This window comes from Ursus maritimus, unplaced genomic scaffold (genome assembly GCF_017311325.1).
Source record: "Ursus maritimus isolate PB19 unplaced genomic scaffold, ASM1731132v1 scaffold_21, whole genome shotgun sequence".
Taxonomy (NCBI): domain Eukaryota; kingdom Metazoa; phylum Chordata; class Mammalia; order Carnivora; family Ursidae; genus Ursus; species Ursus maritimus.
Window position 1 is genome coordinate 49,749,500 of NW_024424564.1, and position 24,574 is coordinate 49,774,073.

Here is a 24,574-nt window from a genome sequence, read left to right on the forward strand (position 1 = left end):
TCCAGAAAGGGAATACGCCAGAGAGGACAGAGGCAGTGGTGGGAATCGGGCTTCCTTCACAAAGCAGCCCCATTCCCACATCTTCCCTAGAACCTCACTCATTTCACTTGAATTAGTCTTATCACCACCTGCTAGGCTCCAAGACCAAGTAAGTAGGAGCCGGCCCCTTCTACTCATCACTCCAGGTGACCTGGCTTCAATGCCTGGGCCCACAGGAGTGCATACTTGGAACAAACCTTCCGGGTGGTCCAGTCCAGGCTTCCCCAGGTGCCTGCCTCAGTTCCACAGCAGCCCCACAGGGCCCCTGTCCAGCTGGCCCTTGTACCCCTCCAGAGGTGGGGGCTCAGTCTCTTACCTACTACCTTTGGACAGCTCAGTTTGGAAGTTGATAACAGTCCTAGTCCCATGCCCCAGCAACCCCATGAGCTAGTGTCCCGATACAGTCAGGACAGCTGTAAGCCTTACCAGTTCTGTGTGAGGCTCTGTGGTCCAGACAGTGGATGTCCTTCCAGTCTTATTGCTGGAAAACCTGAGACCCAGAAACATTTCCACATAGCACCGTGGTGTGGCTGAAAGGAGGGCAGACCTGGACACCAGGCAGGTGGACCTAGACCTGAATGCCAGCACCTGCATTTGCTTTATGGCATGACCTTGGACCTGAGCCGGTTCGCTCACCTGCAAAATGGCCATAGTAATGGCTGAGCAGTCTGGCCGGGTCAGCCTTCAGTACACGGTGGCCGTCTGGTCTGCTGAGCGGGACCGCAGGCCCAGAACTGGAACCGGGCTGGGAGGGGCTGAATCTTGCGTTCTCTCTGCCCGCCTTGGTTTTAACCCTGGGCCATGAGGGACGAGCCTGCCTGCTGCCACTAGAGGACTGCGTGAGCCGGGTGAAGGTGTGTGCGCACACACATTGGGGGTGTGTGTGGGACCCATGCCCAGCCGCTCTGGCCACCTCACAGGCTCTGTTTCTCTACAGGTATGGCGACAATCTGCAACATGGGGGCAGAAATCGGCGCCACGACGTCAGTGTTCCCTTACAACCACAGGATGAAGAAGTACCTGAGCAAGACAGGCCGGGAGGGTGAGCCGGCAGGACAGTCGTGTTGCGTGGAGACCCTTGAGCTAGACCTTTCCCTTCGGGGCAGGGGTCTTTAATCTCGTGTTTCCAGACTGACTTCAAAGGCCCTGAGAAGCCCCCAAAGGGGTGTGAAAAGTTATGTGTGTGTGTGTGTGTGTGTGTGTGGTACTGTTTCTGAGTAGGGTGTCTGCGGCTCCAACAGCTTCTCGAAGGGCCTGGCATCTAAGTTTGAGATACTTCTGCCTTGGGATTGGAATTTAGTTCCACCTGAAAGGGTTTTTGTGGTCTGGTCCCTGGTGCCCCCTACAGGAAACTCCAGAAAGGACACGGTTCTTTTGTTTATTCCTGCCCAGTAGGAGGAAAACATTTGGAACCAGAACCACTTTCTCCCCCACAATTTCCCTGAGGTTCCAGCTTGGCTTCTTTGAAGCTCAGAGGAAGAAACAGGGCCTCTGAAGGGAGGTGAACAGGGGTGGGTGGTGGAACCAGAGGTCAGGGGTCATAGGGAGAGTTTATCCAGTAGCTTCCAAGCGCTGAGCACATGGAGTCCTACCTGGCAGTCCCGTCCCTCTCTCTGTCAGGTACCTTCTCCTTGAAAATGCAGTGCTTCTTACCTTCAGGAAGCCCTCCCTGGCTCTGAACGTCCGTTGTTCCTGTAGCACATTGTCACTTCCAGCTCCTTGATAGCTCCTTCGTTAGATTGCGTGCTCCCGGAGGGCAGCTGTTTCCATTGTTCCTTTGTTTGCTCGGTCAGTGCCCATGGCCCAGCTTATCAGGTGCCAGGGAACTGACTCGGATGGATGGCTGTGTGGATGGATGGATGGATGGATGGATGGATGGTCAGATGGTCGGTATCATGACCAATTTCTGTCCCACATGCTTTAATCTCCCTCCCTTATTGGTTTCAGACATTGCCAAACTAGCTGATGAATATAAGGATCACTTGGTACCTGACCCTGGCTGCCATTATGACCAGCTGATTGAAATTAACCTCAACGAGGTGAGGAAGGCAGTTGGGTCCAAGGAATTTCTGAGGGTGGGGTGTCCAGTTCGCATTTGGGGACTTCTAGGGGGCTCTGCCTGCACACCCAGCAGGGTAGTTGGGCCTTTGGTTCCCCAGTGCCCCTGCAAACTGCTGCCCAAATCAGGTTGCAGTTGGGTGGGAGACGCGGCTGGGGCTGGTCATTCAGAAACTGGCGCAGTTTGCCTCCACCTCGGCGTTAGCCGAAGCCAAGATTTTGCCCTGGAGTTTGCTTTGTTGTCTGAGTTCAGAGGTCATGGCCCAAGATTCCCAGGCCTGGGCAGGGTTTGGCACCCTGAGACCTGCAGACCAGAGTGAGTGTCTGGAAGGCCGGAGGAAAGGCAGGCTGGAGGAAAGGAAGCAGCCGAGTAGACTGGTTGAGGGTTTAGTCCCTGAAGCCAGTCTTCATGAGTTCAAATCCTAATTCCTGACCCTGCCAACTTAAGCCTGTGACCTTGAGCAAGTTCCTCAGCCTCTTTTAGCCTCACTTCATCAAGTGGAAAATCTCAGGTGGCCGTGGGACTTGAATGCGCTAATTCACGTGGTAACAATTGGGCACATGTGTTGAGAGCTGTGTGCAGGCGCTTTGCTAAGTGCTTTGCATTTATTGGTAAGTATGACCACAGACGAAGCACCTGGCTTTAAGTTTATTTTTGTCCTAAGATTGATTACAGAGCATCACAGCGTCGGAGACTGTGGACTCTTGACGCCGACGTGCTTCATGCATTCCATGCTCTTGCCATCTCCTACTCTGTGACCTCGAGCGAGGCACGCCATCTCCTCCATCTGCACAGTGGAGACAGCAGGAGCCTCACGGGGTCGGGGGGATCCTGGGGCTGGTGCCCACCGCTCAGGTCTTTCATGGGCTTGAGCTAGAAGTTGGCTTCCCGGGTCCTCTGTGAGGACCTGGGGGAGTGGGAGCCACGGAGCCTCTGGAGAACAGTCTAAGATTTCCACGCTCTACAATTTGTTCTCTCCCCTTTCTGTTTCTTCAGCTGAAGCCGCACATCAATGGGCCCTTCACCCCTGACCTGGCTCACCCTGTGGCAGAAGTCGGCGCCGTGGCCGAGAAGGAAGGATGGCCTCTGGACATCCGAGTGGGTGAGTACCTTCCACCCCGTCGGCTTCACAGGCTGCGGGACCGGGGGGCCTGCCCAGGGCTGTACACGCCTGCCCGCGCTCACAGTGGGCCACTTCCTAAAGGGACCAGGCGCTTTCTGAAATAGTTTGTTTCTTCTTTGTGGCTTTTTAAGAAAGTCACTTTTTCTTGGTAAAAATAAATATGTGCTCATTGTAGCAAATATTCACAAATGAATTTTTAAAGCTCTTCTTAACCCCCAGCCAGAAACCAGCTCGAGGAGCGCCTGGAGGGGTTCTTTCTGCGGATGTGTACATGTTGACGTGGGTACTTTTGTTTTACAAACATTTCCTCAGCCCAGCCCCGTCGCCTGATTTCCGTTCACATGCTTTACGTATACGGGCACGCTGACATGTCATTATGACTGGCACCCGCTCTTGTCACCGGATAGTGTGACTGGACGTGGACCATGCAGCCAGGTGGCCTCGGCTTGAATCTGGCTCGGGTACCACAGAGCTGGGGGACCCTGAGCAAGTTACGTTACCCACCTGTGCGTCAGTTCCTGTCTGGAAAATGAGGGCGATACTGTGTTTACCTGTAAATGTTGGGGGTGGGGGCGAGTTAACGCACGCAAAGAGCTTTCCGCAGTGTCTGGCATAAACAGTGCTGCGTAGTGTATCACCCTCCACAGTTGAAGCAAATGTGAAAAAACGGTGGTGGTTTCATCAGAAGCAAATTGCTCTACTGATGAGTGAGACTGTCTTGAGGTCTATCAATAATATGTCATCCAGTCTTTATTGATGTTTTGCATAAGTGTCAGAGACTTTAAAAAAACAATTCTTTTTCTCCCTGATGATAAAGCAGTTAAAAAAAGAGAGAATACTCAAAAGTATAAAAGAAGAAACTTACTGTCTCGTAATAGGCCTGAGCCAGCCGTGGTCACTGTCGGTGTTCTGGAGTGAGCCCTCCGACTCACTCCACTGGCCACATCGTCTTCCCCTGAACGGCTGGGCCATGGAGCAGCCCATCTTGTGTTGTGAGGAGGTTGGACTGCTTCCAACTGGTGTCCGTTAAGAACAGCCCCAGGCCCAGCACGGTTGGCAAACTCTTGACCAGGTCTGGGTAGTTGAGGTCAGGTGGAGACCTCTGGTCCTGACCCCTGGCCCCACCGCCCACAATGCACCAGGTCTGATCGGCAGCTGCACCAACTCCAGCTATGAGGACATGGGGCGCTCGGCAGCCGTGGCCAAGCAGGCGCTGGCCCATGGACTTAAGTGCAAGTCTCAGTTCACCATCACACCAGGCTCTGAGCAGATCCGTGCCACCATTGAGCGGGACGGCTATGTGAGTGCCCACACGCCCTGCCCCTGGCTCCCCCTCCCCACCGCTGAGCAACGTGGCTTCGGGCAGGACAAGCCATAGCCTTGTCAGCTGGGGCGGGTACAAGATCCCCCGCAGCTGCCCCAGGGTTCCAGAACGGCTCTTCATCACTCAAGCTGCTGACCCACCCTGCCAGTCAGCCACCAGCCTACCCCTGACCTTTCCCTGTCCTCCTCTCTGCAGGCACAAGTCCTAAGGGAAGTGGGCGGCATCGTCCTGGCCAATGCCTGTGGCCCCTGCATTGGCCAGTGGGACAGGTAAGAGGTGCACCTTTGATAGGACAGCCCGTTGTGGCCTGGGGTCCAGAGCCCCAGATATTGAGGGGAACTGTTACTGGGTGGAGAGAAGAGATTCAGCCCCAGGCCTCCAGCTTCAGGGGCTGCTGCACACTAGAAGACTTTTCTAGGACGGACTGGAAAGTGGGGCTGGAAGTAAAGAGGAAGGAGCAGCCAACTGGCTGAAGCCAGATGCAGCCAGGGGCTCTGATGGAGCCATTTGAACGGAGGCAGTGGCCCCAGGTCAGGAAACTCAGGCCTTGGGCTGGGCTCTACCTGCCTTATGTGCGGTCCAAGCAAACCTCCATGATCTCCCAGGCTCCCTCCTGCTCTGTATGCGTGAGTCCCAGGGAGGAGGTGGCTGTTCCAGGGTCTTTCCATTTCCCCCTCCTCTGTCATAAGCCAGGCAGGACGGGCTTGGTGACAAGGGCAGACACGCTTAACCTTGTCTCCTCTGACCTGGCAGAAAGGACATCAAGAAGGGGGAGAAGAACACAATCGTCACCTCCTACAACAGGAACTTCACAGGCCGCAATGACGCAAACCCTGAGACCCACGCCTTTGTTACGTCCCCAGAGGTGAGCCTGCGTGGCCAGGCCGTGGCCCAGGACTGCCTCTGGGGTCCTGCCCCTGGCTGGTCGGTGGGGAAAATGGAGCCTGGGGCAGGCGTCTGACTCTATGGGGCTCCTGAGGGAGGGTTGGTGTCGCAGAGCAAGGGGTTGTCTGGGTGGAAACCAAGAGCCACAGGCCTCAAGCGTCACGCCCCCTCGGTGCTCCCTGTCTAGCCCCCTCACAGCCCAGGAGTCTGAGGTGTTTGTTGGCCACAGTTAGGTCACGAGCCGGAGCTTGGAATCTCCGCCCGAGACAAAGGGCAGCTCTGCCTCTAGCCAGTCGTATGGGCTTGGCCAAGTCCCTCTCCTCCTCTGTGCCCCAGGATCCTGTCAGGATTGCATGAGCGAGGACGGAAAGCACTTACGCCGTCTCAGCCCGGAAGGCGACCTCCGTTAGGAACACCCCCCGTGCCAAGTGCTCTGGGGCTCAGTGGGGATTCCGCCTCAGCCATTGTCAGCACACGGCCAGTCTTTCTTGACCTTTTATTTTTAAGTAATCTCTACATGCAGCGCAGGGCTCGAACTCACAACCCCGAGACAGAGTTACATGCTCTTCTGCTGAGCCGGCCAGGCGCCGTTTTTTGACTTTAAATGAGTGTTCCAGAAATACTTTTGTTTGCTAAAAATGACTGAAGAGGTGGCGCTTCCTCCCATGTCTTCAGCTGCCCATTTAGGAACATTTTTGTCACAGCAGCGTTTCTGTGCCGGGCCGCAGCGCATGCCTGTGAAGGGAGGAGACTACCCTGAGGAAGGCACGGGGGTCCAGGCCAGTGGCCTGCACCCCCAGAGACGTTCTTACAGCTTTGGCCTCTGTGGGGGGGACTTGCGTGTGGAGAACTTAGCTGTACCTGTGCTCCATTGTCCGTTTCCATCTAGGCTTCTGCTGGGGGGTGGGGGGCAGGGATGGGAGTGGTGTTTGCTCCTAACCAGCAGTGGCCACCTCCATTCCAGATTGTCACAGCCCTGGCCATTGCGGGCACCCTCAAGTTCAACCCAGAGACTGACTTCCTGACAGGCAAGGATGGCAAGAAATTCAAGCTGGAGGCTCCGGACGCAGACGAGCTTCCCCGAGCGGTGAGCAGGCGCTGCCACCCCGTGCTCTGAGCCGCTGTGGCGCTACGACACTCCTGCCCGGCATGCCCACGGCCGGCCCCTGCCCCTCCTGGGCAGGTGGGATGGCACCGGGAGCGGGAATGAGGCAGCTCTGTGCACTGGAGGAAGGCGGGGGTGGGGGGAAGGGGGGCTACCTTCTACAAGAGCCTGTCCTCGTGGGGACTGAGGACTGGGCACCCAGCATGTCCCGATCTCCTCCTGCAGGAGTTCGACCCTGGGCAGGACACCTACCAGCACCCTCCCAAGGACAGCAGCGGGCAGCGAGTAGATGTGAGCCCCACCAGCCAACGCCTGCAGCTCCTGGAGCCTTTTGACAAGTGGGATGGCAAAGACCTGGAGGACCTGCAAATCCTCATCAAGGTCAGCAGCCGGGGGGCGGGGGGGCGGAACTGCCCGGCCTGCCAGGGCCCCGCCCTCAGCAGCAGGAAGGGCTGGGGTGCCAGTGGGGAAGGTCAGGCCTGCGGCGGGGGCAGGGAGGGAGGTCTGGCTGTAGAGGAGCCGGGGCAGGCACAGCCCAGTGTCCCTTTCGCCTCCGCCCCGTGCCAGGCCGAGCTGGATCTGGCCAGCTGTGTTTGGGGCTCTCGGCCATCGGCAGCTGCTGGTGAGGGCCACCTGCAGTGGCCACGGGCGGTGCATGCAGCACAGGGAGGGCAAGAAGGGCACCAGGTCTCCACGCCTCTGGCTTGACCACACAGGCTCCAGAAGCCATGGGTTCCCCTGCTCCCACGGTTGGGCATTGGTTGGTCTGGCCCGTGTTTGGGAGCTGACTAGAACAACCAGCCTTTGTGGTGTGGCCAGAGGCCTCAGACCCATGTCAGGCATGAATTGCTGTTTTCTAAGGGTTTTCAGGCAGTGGCAGCCAGTATTAAGCCCACGTGATAGATAAAACTGGTCACCAGCCAGGATCAGGACCCATCCTCGGGCTCCTCTGGGTTCCGCATGAGGCCTGTAGCTGGTCTTCCTGCCCGGGCGTCACTAGCCTGGGGGCCTAGTTCTGAAGGGTGAGTGAGCAGACCTGCCTGTCCAGCCTCTGCCCCATGAGTGTCCTGTCCCGGACAACTTACTGAGCAGCCCAGGGCCCTTGAGGGGCGCGGGACGGTCTTGCCTGAGCCCTTGTGGTCAAAGTGTGGCAGGGCTGGGGCAGCGGACTATGTGTCCAAAGCCAGACCTGCTGCCCTTGTCACCCTTCCTGGGTCGCAGTTGCTGGGCCTGCTGCCAGCCTCTAGAGGACTTCTCCCTTCGTCTGCCTTTCCTGCACTGTGCCCTGACCTCCGTCCTCTCTCACCTACCCAAGGTCAAAGGGAAGTGTACCACCGACCACATCTCAGCCGCCGGCCCCTGGCTCAAGTTCCGTGGGCACCTGGACAACATCTCCAATAACCTGCTCATTGGCGCCATCAACATTGAAAATGGCAAGGCCAACTCCGTGCGCAATGCCGTCACTCAGGAGTTTGGTCCTGTGCCCGACACTGCCCGCTACTACAAGGTGGGTTCCAGTTGGTGGGGACGCAGGGAAGGGGTGCTCTCCCCCCAGGAGCCCACACCAGTAGCTCTGCAGTTGAAGGGTGCCATGGGGGCAGTCCTGTATCACCCTCCTCATACCCTGTTCTGATCCCACTCTGGCCTTCCCCCAATGCCTGCCTCTGTCCTGAGCACTGGTAGGTAGGTGGCAGCTCCCCATGCCCCTTGCAGAGAGTCAGGGCCCTCGTCTGATCCCCTCCATCCCCTCAGGGCCTGATTTGGGCCTGATTCACCTCTGATTTCACCAGCCCTTGGGGAACAGGTAAGGAGGGGCCTCTCTAGCCCCTTGACCTGTGAACCTCAGGAAGCCCAGGGACAGCAGGCAGGGGGCCACTGTCCTCTCCCTCATAGCCTCCTCACTTGCCTGACAGAAACACGGCATCCGGTGGGTGGTGATCGGAGACGAGAACTACGGGGAGGGCTCGAGCCGGGAGCACGCAGCACTGGAGCCTCGCCACCTCGGGGGCCGGGCCATCATCACCAAGAGCTTTGCCAGGATCCATGGTAAGGTGGAGCCGGGTCCAGCCACATCCACTTCCCCTCACTGGCAGTCCATGGTCACCCAACCTGCTGGTGGCCGAGTCAGGCCTGGAGCCACGCGCCTGGCTCCCAGGCCGTGTCCACAGCTCCCGTTTTCCACCACAGTCTCTGCCCCTTCTGAGTTGCTTTGAGTCCGAGGCCCACAGCTTCCCAAGATGGGAACTTGCTTCCAAACTTGCAGACCTAAGCAGCCGAAATCCAGGGCACATGCTCAGAGGATTTTCTCACTGTGAATGTCTGTCGGGAAGGCCAGCGGAGACCCAAACCAGCACGCTTGCATAGGCTCAGGCAGAAGGTAGCCCGTTACTGGGAGTGTAGCCACCCTGGTCCTTGTAGTTCTGCTCAGAGTTGTCTCCAGAAGGCAGGACCAGGGTGCCTCTCCCAGAGCCCTCGCTGGGCTTAGAAAAGGAAGCTCTTAGGCTGATGAGGCTCCCTGTGCAGAGAAAGGGGTACTGGCCCTGCCCTCTAGGGACTCAGTGTGCCCTCTGCCTTCTAGAAACCAACTTGAAGAAGCAGGGCTTGCTGCCCCTCACCTTCGCTGACCCAGCCGACTACAATAAGATTCACCCCGTGGACAAACTGACCATCCAGGGCCTGCAAGACTTCACTCCTGGCAAGGTCGGGGGGGCCAGGGAAGGAGGGCGGGTCAGGGACAGCCACCTTGCTTCCCCTCCTTCTACACCCACTTCTGGTCCCACTTGCTCCTCCTCCCATGAGCCTTTGTTTCAGCTGGAAGGGCCCTTAAATTCTCTAGGCAGCCCCCTTGGAGGGAAGGAAGTGCCTTCCCAGAGACAAGGGTGGAGCCAGCTCAGGCCCCACTCATTAGCTCAGGCTTAGCACTCAGGCCAACAGCCCATGCAGAGCAGGACCCTCTTGGCCCTGGAGTTAGGCCATCCGGGTCTTATTGCGACCGCCCATGCCCAGACCTGGGCTAGAGCTTGGTTTGCCTGATGGCCTGACCTTCACCCTGAGCGGGCCCCACCTTCGTGACCATGTTCCTAAGAGCCTCTCCCCTCCCCCCACCCCCTGCAGCCCCTGAAATGCATCATCAAGCACCCCAACGGGACCCAGGAGACCATCCTCCTGAACCACACCTTCAATGAGACCCAGATCGAGTGGTTCCGTGCCGGCAGCGCTCTGAACAGAATGAAGGAGCTGCAGCAGCACTAGGGTCCAGCTCCGCACCCTGCGGCCTGCTCCTCTGACCGCCCCGTCCCCGTGCAGTCCGCGCGTCGTCAGACCTGGATCCGCCCCATCCAGCCATGGCTTCCTGCTCCGAGACGGTGCCGTCGGGCCTCCTGGCCGCCCTGCCCCCAGCCCGCCGAGTGACCCACGGTGGGGTGGGGGGGTTCTGAAAAGAATGTTCCAGCCCCCTGCCTTCCCACTTTTAGTCTGATTCAGATCTTGAGCAGCTCCATTCAACTGTATTTATTTTTGATGACAAGACTCCCATCTAAAGTTTTTCTCCCACCTCATTTCACTGGTGGTTCAAGGATTTTAAAGAAACTTTTGCTCTTGTGAGGAAAATAAGAACCCAAACTCCGTCACTGTCCCTGTGTGAGTGGTGGTGTCTGTACCGTTACCGACTCCAGGGCTCAGGGTGGGTCTCTGTAGCCAGTGGGCAGAGGCTCCCGCTAGCCACGCCGGGAAGGACACGTGAGATGGTGGCCTTCCCACATCTTATCAGCCCCACCTTCCTGCCCCCAGGGCAGCCCCCCCCCCACTGCTCCCCAGCAGCTGCACAGCTCCCCTCGTGTGGCACCTCCTTCCTCTGGGCATGGAGTTAGCCCTCCAGGCACCCTGGGAGGGGGGCAGACGGCTTCTTAGAGGCCACCTCGCTCAAGGCCATGGCTTGTCCCGGACGAGCACCGTCCCCTGCCCCACAGCCCACATCGTCCTGCAGCTGCCCCCTCCCCTGGAGCACCCTCCATGGGCAGGACCTACCCCCGCCACCCCCTGTGCCCCGGGGCCTGTGCGAGCAGAAAAGGCCAGAGCAGGAGGCGGGCTCTGAGGAGGGCCCTTCCTCAGCACAAGACTTGCCTGACAGAAACACGGTGTCCAGTGGGCGCCCTAAAACAAGCCCGCGGGTTCTGTGGAAGTGAGTGAAGAAGAGGCAGGAGGAATCTGGCAAAGCCCTTCTGCTGAATCAGCAAGGTGGTGTTTGCCCTCGTCCAGGATCTGGCGTCACCAGCAGGCCCACAGAGTGTTCCTGGAGTGGCCGGGGTCTGAAAGGGACCGCTGTCCTGCTGGGGGCCGGGAACGGGAGGAGAACAACACAGCTGGTCACCAGCCCAGACCTTGGGCCACCTAAGCCCACCGTCTCCACTTTCCTGACGGTGCTGGCCTGGCTGAGTCCAGGCCCCACCTTCCAAATGCTGGTGGGGAAAAAGGCAGTTGTCCCTAAAAGGTCAAGTCAAGACTTGACAACAACTAGCAGCTACCCCAGGCCAGCCTCTCACTCTCAGTTACTTTAGGGAGCCACCAAGCTTAGCCCAGAGCCCAGCCTGAGGCCAACACTCTCTCAGCCTCCAAGTCCTGCCACGGGGGGAGGTCACCTGCAGGAGCGAACTGGGGAGAGAAAGGACATGCAGTCCCAGCTGTGGCAGGTCGGTGACCTTAGATCACGGAGACAAGGGTGGCTCCTCCCTGACTGATGCTGCCTTTATTCAATGTCTGTGCTGTTGCTGAAACGCAGAAGTCTGGAGGGACACTGGGACTCGGGGGTGGCTCCAGCAGGAGCAAGCCCAGGATGGCAAGGAGGGGACAGTCTGGTGGGGCACACGCTCTGCTCCTCGGCATCTGTGGAAGCGGCTGTGGTCCTCGTGGACAGCTGCACCACCTTCCCCAGGGCTGGGGTGGGGTCTGCTGGACTGGCCCAGGTCCGCCGTCGAGGCCCAGGGCTAGCTGCTGGTCCACCAGGAGAGAAGGCCCAGGCCTGGCTCACTGATGGATCCCTGCGGGGGGGAGAGAACAAGCACATTCCATCTGCCTTCAGGGCTTGAGCCATCTTGGGGAGGCAGAGGGGCCCACCCCTCCGGGCCCCCCGCAAAGGGAATAGTGGAGCAAGAACACGCCAGCCAAGAGGATGTGGGGAAATCCAGGGGTCACCCCAGCAGTGTCCCAGCTGGCACTTGGAACACACGGCCCAGCTCCCCTCTCCCGAGGCCTCTGAGGAAAGCGCTGGTTCTCTAAGGGCATGGCCCCTTGCCTCAAGGCCTCAGCCAGGTCAGGTTCCCTTCCTCACCCCCAGGCCTGCCCAAACACGGGCACCGGCAGGCCAGGGCTGGTAACGCTCTCTGTCCTGCCAGGAAGGCCTAGTGCCTGCACCGCAGCCTCCAAATACATGCAGGGGGGATGCCCTTGGCCGCAGGTTTTTGACAAAGCACAGCGGCCCCACGCACACCACCTGCAGCACACATTATACCAGGAGACCCTACTAGCAGCCCCGGAAACGTGTCCTACTTTGCCCTGCATCGCAGTCCCTTCATGAGGGTAGAAGACAGAGGCAACCCCAGTCAGATCTGGTCGCAGCTCCCCTGCCACCCCACACGCCGCCCGATCAGGTATGGGAGCAGCCCTGATGAAGGGTCGCCCCTCCCCGAAGCCCCATCCTTGTGCTCGGGGCTTCGACCCGCTCCCAAGCCCCTTCCTTGCTTTCTCTCTCAGCCCCTTATTGGCAGCCGGGTCCCCCCACGTGGGCTCCAGGCCTCTTGCCGCCAGCAGGCTGACTCCCTCCCTCCCCAGCGCCCGCTGTCATGCCCCGGCCTCCGAAACAGGTCCCCCAGGGAGAAGTGATGGCCTAAGAACACATCAGGGACATGCGCCCTGACCTGCGGGATGAGGGGCTCCAGGCAGGGAAGCCCAAGTCAACACCCTAGGAAGCTGCCCCCCCCCCCGCTCCCCTGCCTGGGTTCTCCCACCACATCGCTGCCCCTGGTTTCGGCCGCGGCGTCAGCGCAACGCACCACGAGCGTGTATGGAGCCTCCTTCTTCGGCAGCTCCTCGCTGGAAGACGTGGCCTCGGCCGAGCTGGGCCCCGTGGGGGACGTGTCCACAAAGCTCTCATCCACCACCCGGAAGCGGATCTCCTCGCCGGTGTCCATGTACAGGTCGTGCGCTCCTTCCTCTGTCTCGTACTCCCACACCCACACCTGCTCTGCCTCGTCACTGGGCGGGGCGCGGGGTCAAGGCAACAACCGAGCGGGTTGGCGGGGGTTCCTCCCCCGGCACCTGCCCCCAGGAAAATCCGATCCTAGGATGAGATCACCTTGGCTGGGGTGTCAAGAAGCAGCCCACCATGTGCAAGAGGCAAGGCCGGGCAAGATCTGGGCCCCACCGGGAAAAGCGGGAACGCTGGGGACCACAGGCCCCCCCCAGCCTGGCACGGCAGCCAGGCGGGCACACACATCCTCAGGGCACCAGAACAGGAAGAAGGCTCACGAGCAGAGCGAGTCCCACCTCCTGAGGCAGGAATGATGAAGGCCTCTTGCTGCCCAGGGTCCCCTCCCTGCCAGCTCTGACTGGGCCTGTGTGTCCTCTCAGGCCAACTGCCACGGTCAGACTTCCGCTCCACCGGTCGTGACCCAGGCCAGGCCCGACCTCTGCGTCTCGGGTCCCCTTGCCCTTGCAGGGCTGTGGTGAGGAGGTACTAAAGCAGCACCCCCGGAAAGTGCTTTCCACGGGACTGCATGGGGCCGCACCGTTGGTCCTGGAGGGCTAGCTAACACTATGCTCTGTTCTCCGCACAGCGCGACTCCACACCCCCTTCCACCTGTGCCCCATGAAAATGGCCAGCACGCAGCGCAAGGACTTGCCCGGTGTTCAGGAGGACAGGCCCGGCAGATGCAAGGTCACCTGCCTGAGGGCCCATGGCCAGCGAGAGGCCAGCGGGGCAGGACCAGGCTTTCTGACAAGCCCTGGCGCCAGGGACAGGCCCCGCCAGCGCGCTCTGGTGAACCAGTGAGGGCAGCACTCTGGAAGTCTCCAGCAGCCCACACTGAGGAGCACAGCGCCCTCTAGTGGCGCTCCCGCGCAGGGTCTGGCCTCAACCCAGTGAGCCACGTCCCCCACTGGTCCCCGTGGACACGGTCCTGACAAGACAGGGTCCCTTCCAGGGAGCAGTCTCAGCGAGGACCCCCAGAAACAGACAACCCCAATGCAACCAGGCAAGGGCTGGGGCAGGGCAATGGGGATAGCCAGCAGAGGGAAACAACCCAGCCCAGGACCAGGCACAGTCAAGCCCTCAGATGTCAGCCAATGGTATTGTCTGCATAGCAGGGAAGCAGGGAGGCGAGCCAATCAGGGCAAACCTCTCCAAGGAGGGGATCTCTGAGATGACCCCTGAGAGGACAACCGAAGCAAAGTGAACAGCACACCACCTACAGAGCACGAGAACCCAGACAGAGGCACAGGCGTGGGGACGCCCCGGTCAGCATGGGAGCATGGGCAGCTCAGCACTTCTGAAGCACAAGTGCAGGCGGGAGGGGGGGGGGAACGGATCCAGAGGTCAGTTTCAGATCACAGGCCCCAGGGTCACCCCAAGGAGCAGGGACTGCCCTTTGGAAAGACCTAGCTCCCCTGTGACCCACTTTAACCCTGGGAGGATACAACTTGGCCGGCTGCTGCAGCGACTCTGGGGGGATGAGAATGTCATCGAAGAACCCTAGAGAGACTGGAACACATGAAGAAAGTGAGAGCATGGGACAAGGGCAGTTGTCGCCGTGGAAATCTGAGTCCCCCCACCCCCACCTCGGAGCCCCACGCCTCTGCCTATGCCACTCAGCCACCAAAACCTGCGGTGGACACCACACAAAACAGGGACCAGAGGGTGCCTGGGACCCCGAGCCCCCTCACCAGCTGCTGTGCCCGCCCCGAGGTCCCGAGTTAAGGCCTCCCGGGTAACCCCACAGCTGGCCACGGCCTTCACTGTTCCGTGAGCACGAGGGGGCTGTGTGTTGCCCTCACTCACCATCCCTGACAGCTCAGGGCCTTCTGCTTCTGTATCTGACCCCTCCCCTGACCATGTGGCCGAGCACAGAAGCTGAAGGGAGGCCTGCTGGCCTGGCCACTTGCCCCAACGTGCTCCCAGGCTTCGTGTGAGGAGCTGGGGCCACCATTACCGTGTACTCCCTCCGGGCTGCAGCCTTTGATCTTGCCAATCAGAATCTCATCCAGGAAGGGATGGAACACCACATAGCGAAAATGGACTGGAAGCGAAGGAAGAAAGTCAGCGACGAGCAGGCACGTGAGGGACGGCTGCTCTGGGGCAGCCCCAGCTTCCCAGTGTTGACCGCACTCGCCAGCCCGCTGACCCGGAGGCCCTGCAGCTATCCCCCCGAGTCTGCTGGGCACTCCATACGCAGTCCCCCGTGGGTCCAGACCCACCAGCGGAGCTGGAGGGACCCACACCCCGTCCCCTGCAAGGCCACAGCACAGCCCCCATAACAGGCCAACAGCAGTGGCCCTGGAACGGAGGGCTCGCCCCCAAGCCCACCCGACAAGTCACTCCTGAACCCAGATTCTGGGCCACGGATGACTCCAAAGTCAATTCCACCCTTCCTCTAGACTCACTCCCTTAAGTTCTAGAAAGGGCAGAAGTAACACAAAAGGGAGCCAGTTCGGAAACAAGTTGCCCGTCTCCCCCTGATGGGAAAGTTTGCCCCAGGCAGAGCTCTGACCTGGAACAGGATGTTAAAAACGTCCTGAAATGGAGGGGGGCCATGGAGAGGCAGAGGCAAGAAGCCAATAAAAATGCCTCTGTGATTCTCAGGCCCTGCCCTAGGTGGTCCCCACTCAGCAGACCCCCAGGAAAATATCAGGTAAGGTTTGTGCCCCCATCACACATGGACCCCCAGACCTGGCAGAAGCCATTACCTCATCACTCCTGCCCCTGACAGCCCCAAAGGGGTGACCAGCACTGGCCTGAACACCGCCAGAGCTAGAAAATAACCGTGAGGCTACGTCCTGCCAGTCACACAGTGCCCATGGCGACCCACTCGTGTCACTCGTCACGCCTCCCAGCTGTGAGGATGGGGAAGCGGCTCAGAGGGGCTGCGTAACCTGCTCACAGCCACACAGCTCTTCGGCCCTGTTTTCCCACGGGAAGACTCCAGGTCTTTCTGGACACCCAAGCAGGGCCACAGGGTGGACTCTGCCTTCCTCGGACAGGTGTCGTCCCTAGACACAGGCTTCCGTCACCAGCACCCTCAGCTGCTTGCTCTGCCAACACTGCCCTACGGCCAGGAGGGCCGACGGGGCCCCCAGCGCCCTGCCAGGCTGCCTCTCCGTGGCCCCACCGGGCAGGAAGCGTGAGGCAGGAAGAGGGGGCAGCTGGTATCCCCTCCCTCCCTGTGGCCAGAGCCTCATGCTGACCTTGCGGAGAGCAGATGAGGGCAGCCAAGGGTCACTCATCCACAGGATGGAAAAACCCTGTCCCCCATATGACCCAACGCTCAGTTCAACTTAACAAATCCCCGCAGAGCCTCTACCGAGTCTGCGCCAGGGCCGGTGTGGGCAGCGGGCTTCCGGGGCAGATAGCACGCGGGCTCGTTCCCAGGGAGCTCCGGTCTGGAACAACCACACATGGCGGCCAACGCAGGCGCTATCGGCAGATGATGCGTCAGCACGACGTAGTCTGCCCGCGGAACGGAATATTATGCAGGCTTAAAAAGGAAGGGAGTACAGACACCGCCACAATATGGACGAAGCTCGGGGACGGGACGCTACGTAAAATAAGCCAGTTACACAGGACCACACACCGTGTGATTCCACTTACACAAGATGTCTAGAATAGGCAAATCCAGAGCCAGAAAGTAGATCGGTAGCTGCCAGGGGCTGGGGGCGGGGGGAGCATGAGGAGCGACTGCTGACAGGTACAGGGTTGCTTTTCTGAGGTGGGGAAAATGTTCTGGAATTAGATCGTGGTGACAGTTGCAGAGCTGTGAATATCCTAAAAGCTACTGAATGGTAAGCTTTAAAAGGGTGAATTTTATGGCATGTAAATGAGATCTCCATTAAAAACGAAAAGGAGGCCACAGACCAGCGGGAGGGCCAGCCAGGCCAGGGCCGTATTTGCAGCCACCTTCCAAGAGCCCCACCTCAAGTTCCGGGGTGTGGTGGGCAGACGGGAGCCGGGAAAGCCAACGAGGATGCGTCTGCAGGACCGGTAAGAGGAAGACCTGCTCTCAGGGGCAGGCTCGGGCCAAACCTGTCCCAGGAGAAGCAGCGCTGCCTCGGGATGTAGTGAGTTTCCACAAAGGGTGGACGCTAGATGGTCCCACCTATATGAAGTACCCAGAGTCGTCACACTCAGAGACAGAAAGTACAACGGTGGTCTCCAGGGCCCTGGAGCAGCGGAGATGGGGCGTGAGTGCTTAAGAGGGGCAGAGTTTCAGTTTGGGAAGATGAAAAGGTTGGTGGCGTTACACAGCAATGACCGTACTCGATGCCACTGAACTGGGCACTAAAGACGGTTAACATGGTAAGTCTCATGTTACATGTATTTTATTGCAACCAAAAAAATGAAAACAGAGCAAAGCAAACGGTGGGCATGAAGAGTCCGCTCTGGAGCTCCGAGCAGGGCAGGGGTGGTGGCACAGATCAAGAGGGGCTTCCCCAGAGAGGCCAGGTCCAGCCGGCTTGCGGGGCAAGGGGATCATGGGACTGGTGTCACGTCCAAGTACCCTAAGGGACAAGAGCTGAGGCTGGACACCTGGGCGCAGTGTCACAAGTCACAGAGCTGACATCTTGAGAGCACTTATGCCTGAGAGAGGTGAAGGGATCCGGCCTGGGGAGAAGGAAGTACAGCAAGCGAAGAGCCCTCATCGCAAAGGGGGAGGCCTGGTGCTGAGGCCTCCTTTCGCACGCCCTGGCCGCAGCCCTGGGTGAGGCAGTGGGGTGAGGGGGGAGGCAGGAGAGGGGCCCAGGGTGGAGGATCAGCCTTGAAGCGTGGCGATGGAACCCCACGACAGAACACCGCGCCTGCACGGCGCTCTGCAGACCACAACGAGCTTCACAGCTCCAAGTGCTGACCCCATTTTACAGAAGAGGAACCTGAGGCCAAGACAGGCGGAGTTACCTGCTCAAGGTCCAAACCCTGGCAGGGGGGTGGGGGGTGGGCAGAGCCAGAATTCAAATCCGGGTCCATGTGACATGCCTCACCCAGGGCTCTAATCCTCACACCTCATTCCCAAGGAAACAGGGGCCCAGGATGGACTGGGGATGTGGGGACAATGAAAACCAACAGTGGAAATCTTACACCAACCGGCAGAAACAACCAAATGAAAGAACGGAATTTCCTTAATTTTAACTTTTTCCTCCCAGCTTTCCTTGAAGCTCTGCTGCCTCTTACCAGTCGTCCTCTGGACAACCGTCTGAAGGCAGGGACTGGGCTCAGCTCAAGGGCAACCTTCTCCGTAAACAGAGGCCCTGTGGTCTTGTTTTCATGTCACCGTTTTATTTTTCTGCTAAATGCTCCTAGTGCGTACAGATTCAGCCTGTTTCCTAGGGCTGTCCACAGAGCGTGGTAACATCTCCGTGAACTAATTAAGTCTCTGGATTCCTGGACACAGACACCAGTCAGCCTCGTGGCACCTTCTGGAATGCTCGACATCTCTGTATCCAGAGGCTGACCAGGACGGGCTAGCACAGGGCTCCTCACACTTGGCCTTGTGCGAGAAGCACCTGGCTCCTTGTTAAAGTGCAGTCTGCGGGCTCACCTCCAGAGACTGTGATTCAGCAGCTCTGAGTGCCTAGCCGATGGCAAGCTGCAGGCCTACACTCTGATTAGCCCTGAACCACCTCAGTGCCCCCTCACCCCACCCTCTGCTTCTTCTTCTTCTTTTTTTTTTAAGATTTTATTTATTTATGTGACAGAGAGACAGCCAGCGAGAGAGGGAACACAACAGGGGAGAGGGAGAGGAAGAAGCAGGCTCCCAGCGGAGGAGCCCGATGTGGGACTCGATCCCGGAATGCCGGGATCACGCCCTGAGCCAAAGGCAGACACTTAACAACTGCCCTACCCAGGCGCCCCCCACCCTCTGCTTCTGATTTGGCTGGGTCCAGGGAGGAGAGAGAATGCCCCACTCCCTCCCGGAGAATCCTAGCCAAGGTGACCGGCCCTCTAAACAACCAGGTCTGGTAACCAACCTTCCCTTCCCTTCCCAGGGTGCACACCCCTTTGCTATGAAGACTGCAGCTCCTCCCATGGAAAGGGGGAGTCTATTTTCCCATCTCTTGAGGCCAGCCTCAGCCATGTGACCTGCTCTGGCCAATGGGATATAAGCAGAGGCTTGTAAAGTTGCGTGTACGCTGTCGGCACTGTGGTGCCCACTCTCCCCCGCGGAGAGATGAGACCACGTGCAGCAGAGATGAGCCGTCCCGTGAGGACCCCTCCTCCCCACTAACCAGTCTCCCAACCACCCGACACATGAGGCCATCCAACCCCACCCAGCCCTGGATAGGCCAGCCCCAAAGAACCCGTTCAGTGGATGCACAGAATCAGGAGAAACAGTTCCAATCAACGAGCCACTGAGCCCTCGCTATGTGCCAAGGACCCATCCTAAGACCTTCACAGGTATGAGTTTAGTATTCTCGCAACAGTCCTATAATATAAAATCTACTGTTAACTACATTTTATAGGCAAGGAAACAGGCACGGGGAGATTACATATTCTGCACAGGGCACAGCAAGTAAGTGGCCAAGCTGGGATTTGAATCCAGAGGCTATACTTAATCATTATGTCCTAGTGCCCCTCCAAGTCCCCCATCTTCAACCAGCCTCCTCCCCAAGCGACAGATGCACTTCCCTTCTGCTCTCCACACTTAAAAATATTTTATTTTTATTTAAAAAATTTTTTTAAAGATTTTATTTATTTATTTATTTGACAGTGAGAGAGACAGCCAGAGAGAGAGGGAACACAAGCAGGGGGAGTGGGAGAGGAAGAAGCAGGCTCACAGCGGAGGAGCCTGATACGGGGCTCGATCCCAGAACACCGGGATCACGCCCTGAGCCGAAGGCAGATGCTTAACCACTGTGCCACCCAGACGACCCCCCAAAATATTTTATTTTTAAGTAATTCCTACACCCAACAGGGGTCTTGAGCTCACAACCCTGAGATCAAGAGTCACACACTCTACCGACTGAGCCAGCCAGGCACCCCTGCTCTCCACTTTTAACCCAGCAATGACCACTCCAAGTGCCCTTACCTGTCTGGCCACCCCCCAACCAGACTGAGCAATCTGAGGGCCAGGCAGAGCAGAGCTCAGCAATAAACGAGACTGCCACAATCTCAGAGCCGGAGAGGCCTCCAGATTCACCTTGTCCAGGGCACCTGGCCCTGTCATGTAGTGACAGACTCTGAGCTCAGCTCTTCATCTCAGGGTCGTGAGAGCGAGCCCTGCGTCGGGCTCCACACTTGGCAAGGAGTTGGCCTGAGATTTTCTCCCTTTCCCTCTCCCTTTGCCCCTCCCCGCATTCGCACATGCACACTCTCCCGAGCTCTTTCTCAAATAGATGAACAAATATAATCATTAAAAAAAAAAAGAATCACCTCATCCACGTTTCTTATAGATGAGGAAACCAAGGCCCAGACGGGGGAAGATTCTGCTCACTGCCACCCAGTCAATTCCTGGCAGAGTCAGGACTAGGCCTCTGGTCTCCCAATCCCTAGACCAAGATTCCCACAACCAAAAACCAAACCCCAAGAAACCCAATGCCAAAGAGGAAAGGGCAGGCCGCCTGGGTGGCTTAGTCAGTTAAGCATCTGCCTTTGGCTCAGGTCATGGTCTTGGGGTCCTGGGATGGAGCCCCGCATCAGGCTGCTTCTCCCTCTCCCTCTGACCCCCACCCCCCACTGTGCTTTTGCTCACACATGTGCTCTCTCTCAAATGAATAAATTCTCTCTCCAATGAATAAATTATTCGAATGAATAAATAAAAATATGTTAAAATAAAAAAAGAGGAAAGGGCACCCACCTTTCGTGTGCGATGCGCCGTCCCCTGGGAACACGTAGGCATCCTCCAGCTTGGTGATGTCAAACAGACAGATGCAAAGCCCAACGTTGTACACGACCTGTGTGCACCCACCCACACACACACACACACACACCATGACACTGAGGCCCGGCTTCCCCGCATGCTCTCCTGAGACCCTCACCACCCAGGGCAGGTGTAATTATCCCCATCTGACAGCCAGAAATGAGTTGGGGCACTGTCTGAGGTAACCACCGTACAGGGCCCCTGAAGGATCTGGAGCTCTGGAAAGAGCAGGGCCTTTGTGACAAGGCAGACCCAGGTTACAGTGCCAGTTTCAACACCCACTGTGTGACCTCCAAGGTCACGTCTCCGAGCCTCAGTTTCCCTCTTATGCAAAAATGGACCTAACAGGCTGCAGGTTTGTTAAATAAAGACAGAAAATGGATGTGAAGTCCCTTGCCAGTGTCTGGCTCAAATGCTAGAAGTAATAACAGTCAACCATGGATCACTATTAGTCAGGATCATTGACAACCAGGGAACCCTGGTTTAAACCTCCACTTCGCAGAGTCTCCAGGTCCACGCTAGAGATCACAGCTCAGTGAGTGTCAGAGTCCCAGCTAATCCCCATTCTGCTCACAAAGTTTGAGACACACAGCCGTGGCCACAGGGACTGAGGCTGGCAGAGTGACACATGGCCAAGGCCCTCAGACTAGGCAGACAGCATCCCATGCCCCCATCCCCACCCCACAGTGCTCCAAACACTGGCCTGCATGGTGTCACCTTATCTGCCACCCGTGTCATCACCAACCAATTACAGACCCTGCAGGACTGTTCAAGGATTAGCAAGAAGCTCAGAGAACTCAGGGTCCAGGCCAGACCTCACCACAATGAGGCACAGAGTCTGGTGGCTTTGGCAGCACAAGATCTGTGCCCTTGGCCGGACCATGGACCTCTTCTGTGCAGCCTCCTCTCAAATGACTCAAATACAGAAAACTCGTCTCAACAGGTCACTGAAGGACCCAAAGGGACTACATTCCCTTCTTGGACTTTTCACACCTTCTCTCTCCACGATGCTCACACTTCGTTCCTCCACAGACCCCCTGACCTTCTACCTCACAAAGTAACCAGAAGCCATCCACTAAGGACTTTATGAGTTCTCTCCACCAACAACCCAACAACTCCCCAGATCCATACACCTCCCTTCTATGACCTCAGCCTCTATGGAAGGGACTGGCCTCCTGTCTAAAGCCAACCAACCTTCCTCTTGTTGGCTCCTTCTCAGCCTATCACCTCCTGCTATTCTACAGATGAAGACCAATACAGCCATGACATCCTGCAGGCCCCGTGCAGCTTGGCTCCTGCCACCTTTCCAGTCTGCCCTCCCCTCTCTTCCTCTGCCAGCTTCTTCCATGTTATGATGGGTGAAATATTCCCTCCTGCCACAGGGCCTTTGCACATGCTGTTTCCTTTGCCTACCCACTTTTCTCCCTGCACAGCCCTCTCTCACCCTCAAAAATGAATCCCCTAGTTTCTCTTCAGCATCATCTCTCAGCTCAAGCTCAAATGCCACATCCCTAACAAAACTGCTTTCTCCCTCACTGTAGACAGAGATCTCCTTCATTCCACAGACTTGTGAATGCCTGTCCTTCACAGCACCTACCTAACTTGTCATCACATACTCAACTACGGCTCCCTCTCATTCATATTTGCTTTCCCCTGCACTACAGGGCAGAACCTGGTCTGCTTCATTCATTCAACAATTATGGAACATCTGCTGTGTGCCAGGCTCTGGCTAAATATGAGGGTACCATGTGGGGAAGAAGACAAAGGTCCCTGCCATGACGGAGCTGGAAAGAAAAACCATAACCATCTAAGAAGGAAAGACTGATATGACATAGAGTAACTGAGGGAGGATTACTACAGAAAAGGCAGTGGGAAGTCCACAGACTAGCTGTCACTAAGGCATGCAGGGCTAGCATATAAAAAGCGCACAAATACTTTTCTGCTGGAATGAATGAATCAAACTTCTGAAGGTTAATCTAAACCACTGTCCATCTTCACAAGAACAGTGTGCGGTTGGACAGCCATTATTACTTCATTTTACAAATGGAAACTGAGGCCCAGAGGGGGTAAGTGACCCGTCCCAGATTGCAAAGTAATCCGGCAGTGTGGGATCTAGCATTTCCCAGTTACCATGGCCTTTTTCAAACCCAGTTTCTTTTTTAACTCCCTCTAACATCCCATGGCCAGGGGGATTACCCTCATCCCATGTACAGGTGAAGAAACTGAGTTCCGAGACGTTAAGCTACTTGCCCAAGGCCAAGGTTTGGCACGACCAAGGCCAGGCCTGCAGCGGGCAGATGGGCTGTGCTGGGCCCTCCAGTGCCAACGCCTGTCAGCGACCCCGTCGGCCCAGTACCTTGTTGGCCAACTTTTTGTTCAGCTCCTCGGCAATGGAGTCGTTGAGCTTCCTCTCAAACTGCCATGGGGGGATCCGCACAGTGTCCACCATCTCCACCAGGACGAACATCCCGGCCGGCGTTGGGGCCCTGGGAATGTGAGGGTCAGTCACGCACCGTCTGGGGCCGAACCCCCTCCGCCCCGTCCCAATCGCTGAAACACCTCCACCACCACCAAGGCCGGGAACAGGGCTGCGCGGTAGGGCGCCGGGTACCCCGTGCGGGGTGTGCTCAGACCCTGCAAAGTGAGGAAACTGAGGCTCAGCGGGAGAGGCCCTCGCTCTAGTGGGAAGGGTGAAAGCACCCGCCACACGACCGCGCGCTGCCCTGCCACGCGCCGCGCTCCACGCGCCGGGGCCACGCACCACGCTCCCACGCGCAGCTGACTTAGGGAGAGATTCCGAATCCCGTCGCTTCCGGAGAACAGACCAATAAGAAGCCTTTGCCCGCCCCCTGACGTGGCGCGGGGCGGGGCCTCCCCTTCTGCCGGGGCGGAGCCGTCAATCCTTCAACCGGGCTTCCTGGTTGCTAGGCGACCTGGGTGCATTCCAGACTTCACCCGCCTGGCGGGTGCTATACTCTCTTCTTGCCGGTCTCAGGTGTGCCCTGCGCCCCGCAGCCAGAGGGATCCTCTCAAAAGCCGGCGCAAGATGCTTAGACCCCTCAGTACCCTGGAGGCGGGAGAATTAACTGGAAAGGGGCAGGCGGGACCTTTATGGGGTGATAGAAATATTTCGTATGGGGGCACCTGGGTGGCTCAGTGGGTTAAGCGGCTGCCCTCAGCTGAGGTCATGATCCTGGGGTCCTGGGATCAAGTCCCGCATCAGGCTCCCTGCTCAATGGGCAGCCTGCCTCTCCCTCTCCACCGCCTGTGCTCTCTTGTGCTCTCTCTCTCTCTCTCTCTCAAATAAATAAAATCTTAAAAAAAAAAAAAATGATGGGGCGCCTGGGTGGCTCGGTCATTAAGCGTCTGCCTTCGGCTCAGGGCGTGATCCTGCCGTTCTGGGATCCAGCCCCACATCAGGCTCCTCTGCTGGGAGACTGCTTCTTCCTCTCCCACTCCCCCTGCTTGTGTTCCCTTTCTCGCTGGCTGTCTCTCTGTCTGTCAAATAAATAAAATCTTTAAAAAAAATTGAAAAAGAACCTATTAAAAAAAAAGAGTTTCCTATCTTCTTCTAGGGGTGGGTTACACAGATGTATGCAATGGTCAGGGGTGCCTGGCTGATTCAGTCGGTAGGGCATGCAACGCCTGATAACAGGGTTGTGAGCTCAAACCCCACGCTGGGTATAGAGATTACTTAAAATTAAAATCTTTAAGAAAAACCTCATCATACTCAACAGTTAAGATCTTTGCATTTAATTGTAGGCAGATTACATCTCAATTGAAAAGTGGTAATAAATTGGGACCAAAAACAACCTCAGTAGCTTCCCACTAAACTAATAATAAAGTCCGAAGCTTTGAAGCACCTGGCTCTGGCTTGGTTGTGGAGCCTGTGACTCTTGATCTCCAGATTGTGAGTTCAAGC

General features: G+C 57.6%; 2 protein-coding genes across 5 annotated transcripts in view; one reads left to right on the forward strand and one right to left on the reverse strand.

Moving 5' to 3' along the window:
• ACO2 (aconitase 2) overlaps positions 1-10,167 on the forward strand; it is a 52,622-nt gene extending 42,455 nt beyond the window's left edge. The window contains exons 7-18 of the mRNA XM_008702951.2: positions 977-1,081; positions 1,987-2,078; positions 3,095-3,200; positions 4,364-4,521; positions 4,741-4,814; positions 5,299-5,410; positions 6,395-6,517; positions 6,761-6,916; positions 7,851-8,042; positions 8,449-8,581; positions 9,114-9,235; positions 9,650-10,167. Coding sequence (XP_008701173.1) covers positions 977-1,081; positions 1,987-2,078; positions 3,095-3,200; positions 4,364-4,521; positions 4,741-4,814; positions 5,299-5,410; positions 6,395-6,517; positions 6,761-6,916; positions 7,851-8,042; positions 8,449-8,581; positions 9,114-9,235; positions 9,650-9,787 — 1,511 coding nt within the window. The 3' untranslated portion in view covers positions 9,788-10,167. The remainder of the gene's footprint in view (positions 1-976; positions 1,082-1,986; positions 2,079-3,094; positions 3,201-4,363; positions 4,522-4,740; positions 4,815-5,298; positions 5,411-6,394; positions 6,518-6,760; positions 6,917-7,850; positions 8,043-8,448; positions 8,582-9,113; positions 9,236-9,649) is intronic.
• Positions 10,168-11,264: 1,097 nt separating this feature from the next.
• POLR3H (RNA polymerase III subunit H) lies at positions 11,265-23,475 on the reverse strand. Of its 4 annotated transcripts, none has more exons than XM_008702946.2 (7): positions 23,414-23,475; positions 23,009-23,138; positions 20,590-20,686; positions 14,737-14,823; positions 14,225-14,288; positions 12,583-12,784; positions 11,265-11,571 (listed from the first exon to the last, which is right to left on the reverse strand). In XM_008702946.2, the coding sequence occupies exons 2-7, from the start codon at positions 23,117-23,119 to the stop codon at positions 11,518-11,520; spliced, it is 615 nt and encodes a 204-aa protein (XP_008701168.1). In that variant the 5' UTR covers positions 23,120-23,138; positions 23,414-23,475; the 3' UTR covers positions 11,265-11,517. The 4 variants fall into 4 exon arrangements, with proteins under 4 accessions (XP_008701168.1, XP_008701170.1, XP_008701169.1 ...); XM_008702948.2 differs by lacking the exon at positions 23,414-23,475 and adding an exon at positions 23,286-23,408; XM_008702947.2 differs by lacking the exon at positions 23,414-23,475 and adding an exon at positions 23,212-23,379.
• Between the last annotated feature and the right edge of the window lie 1,099 nt (positions 23,476-24,574).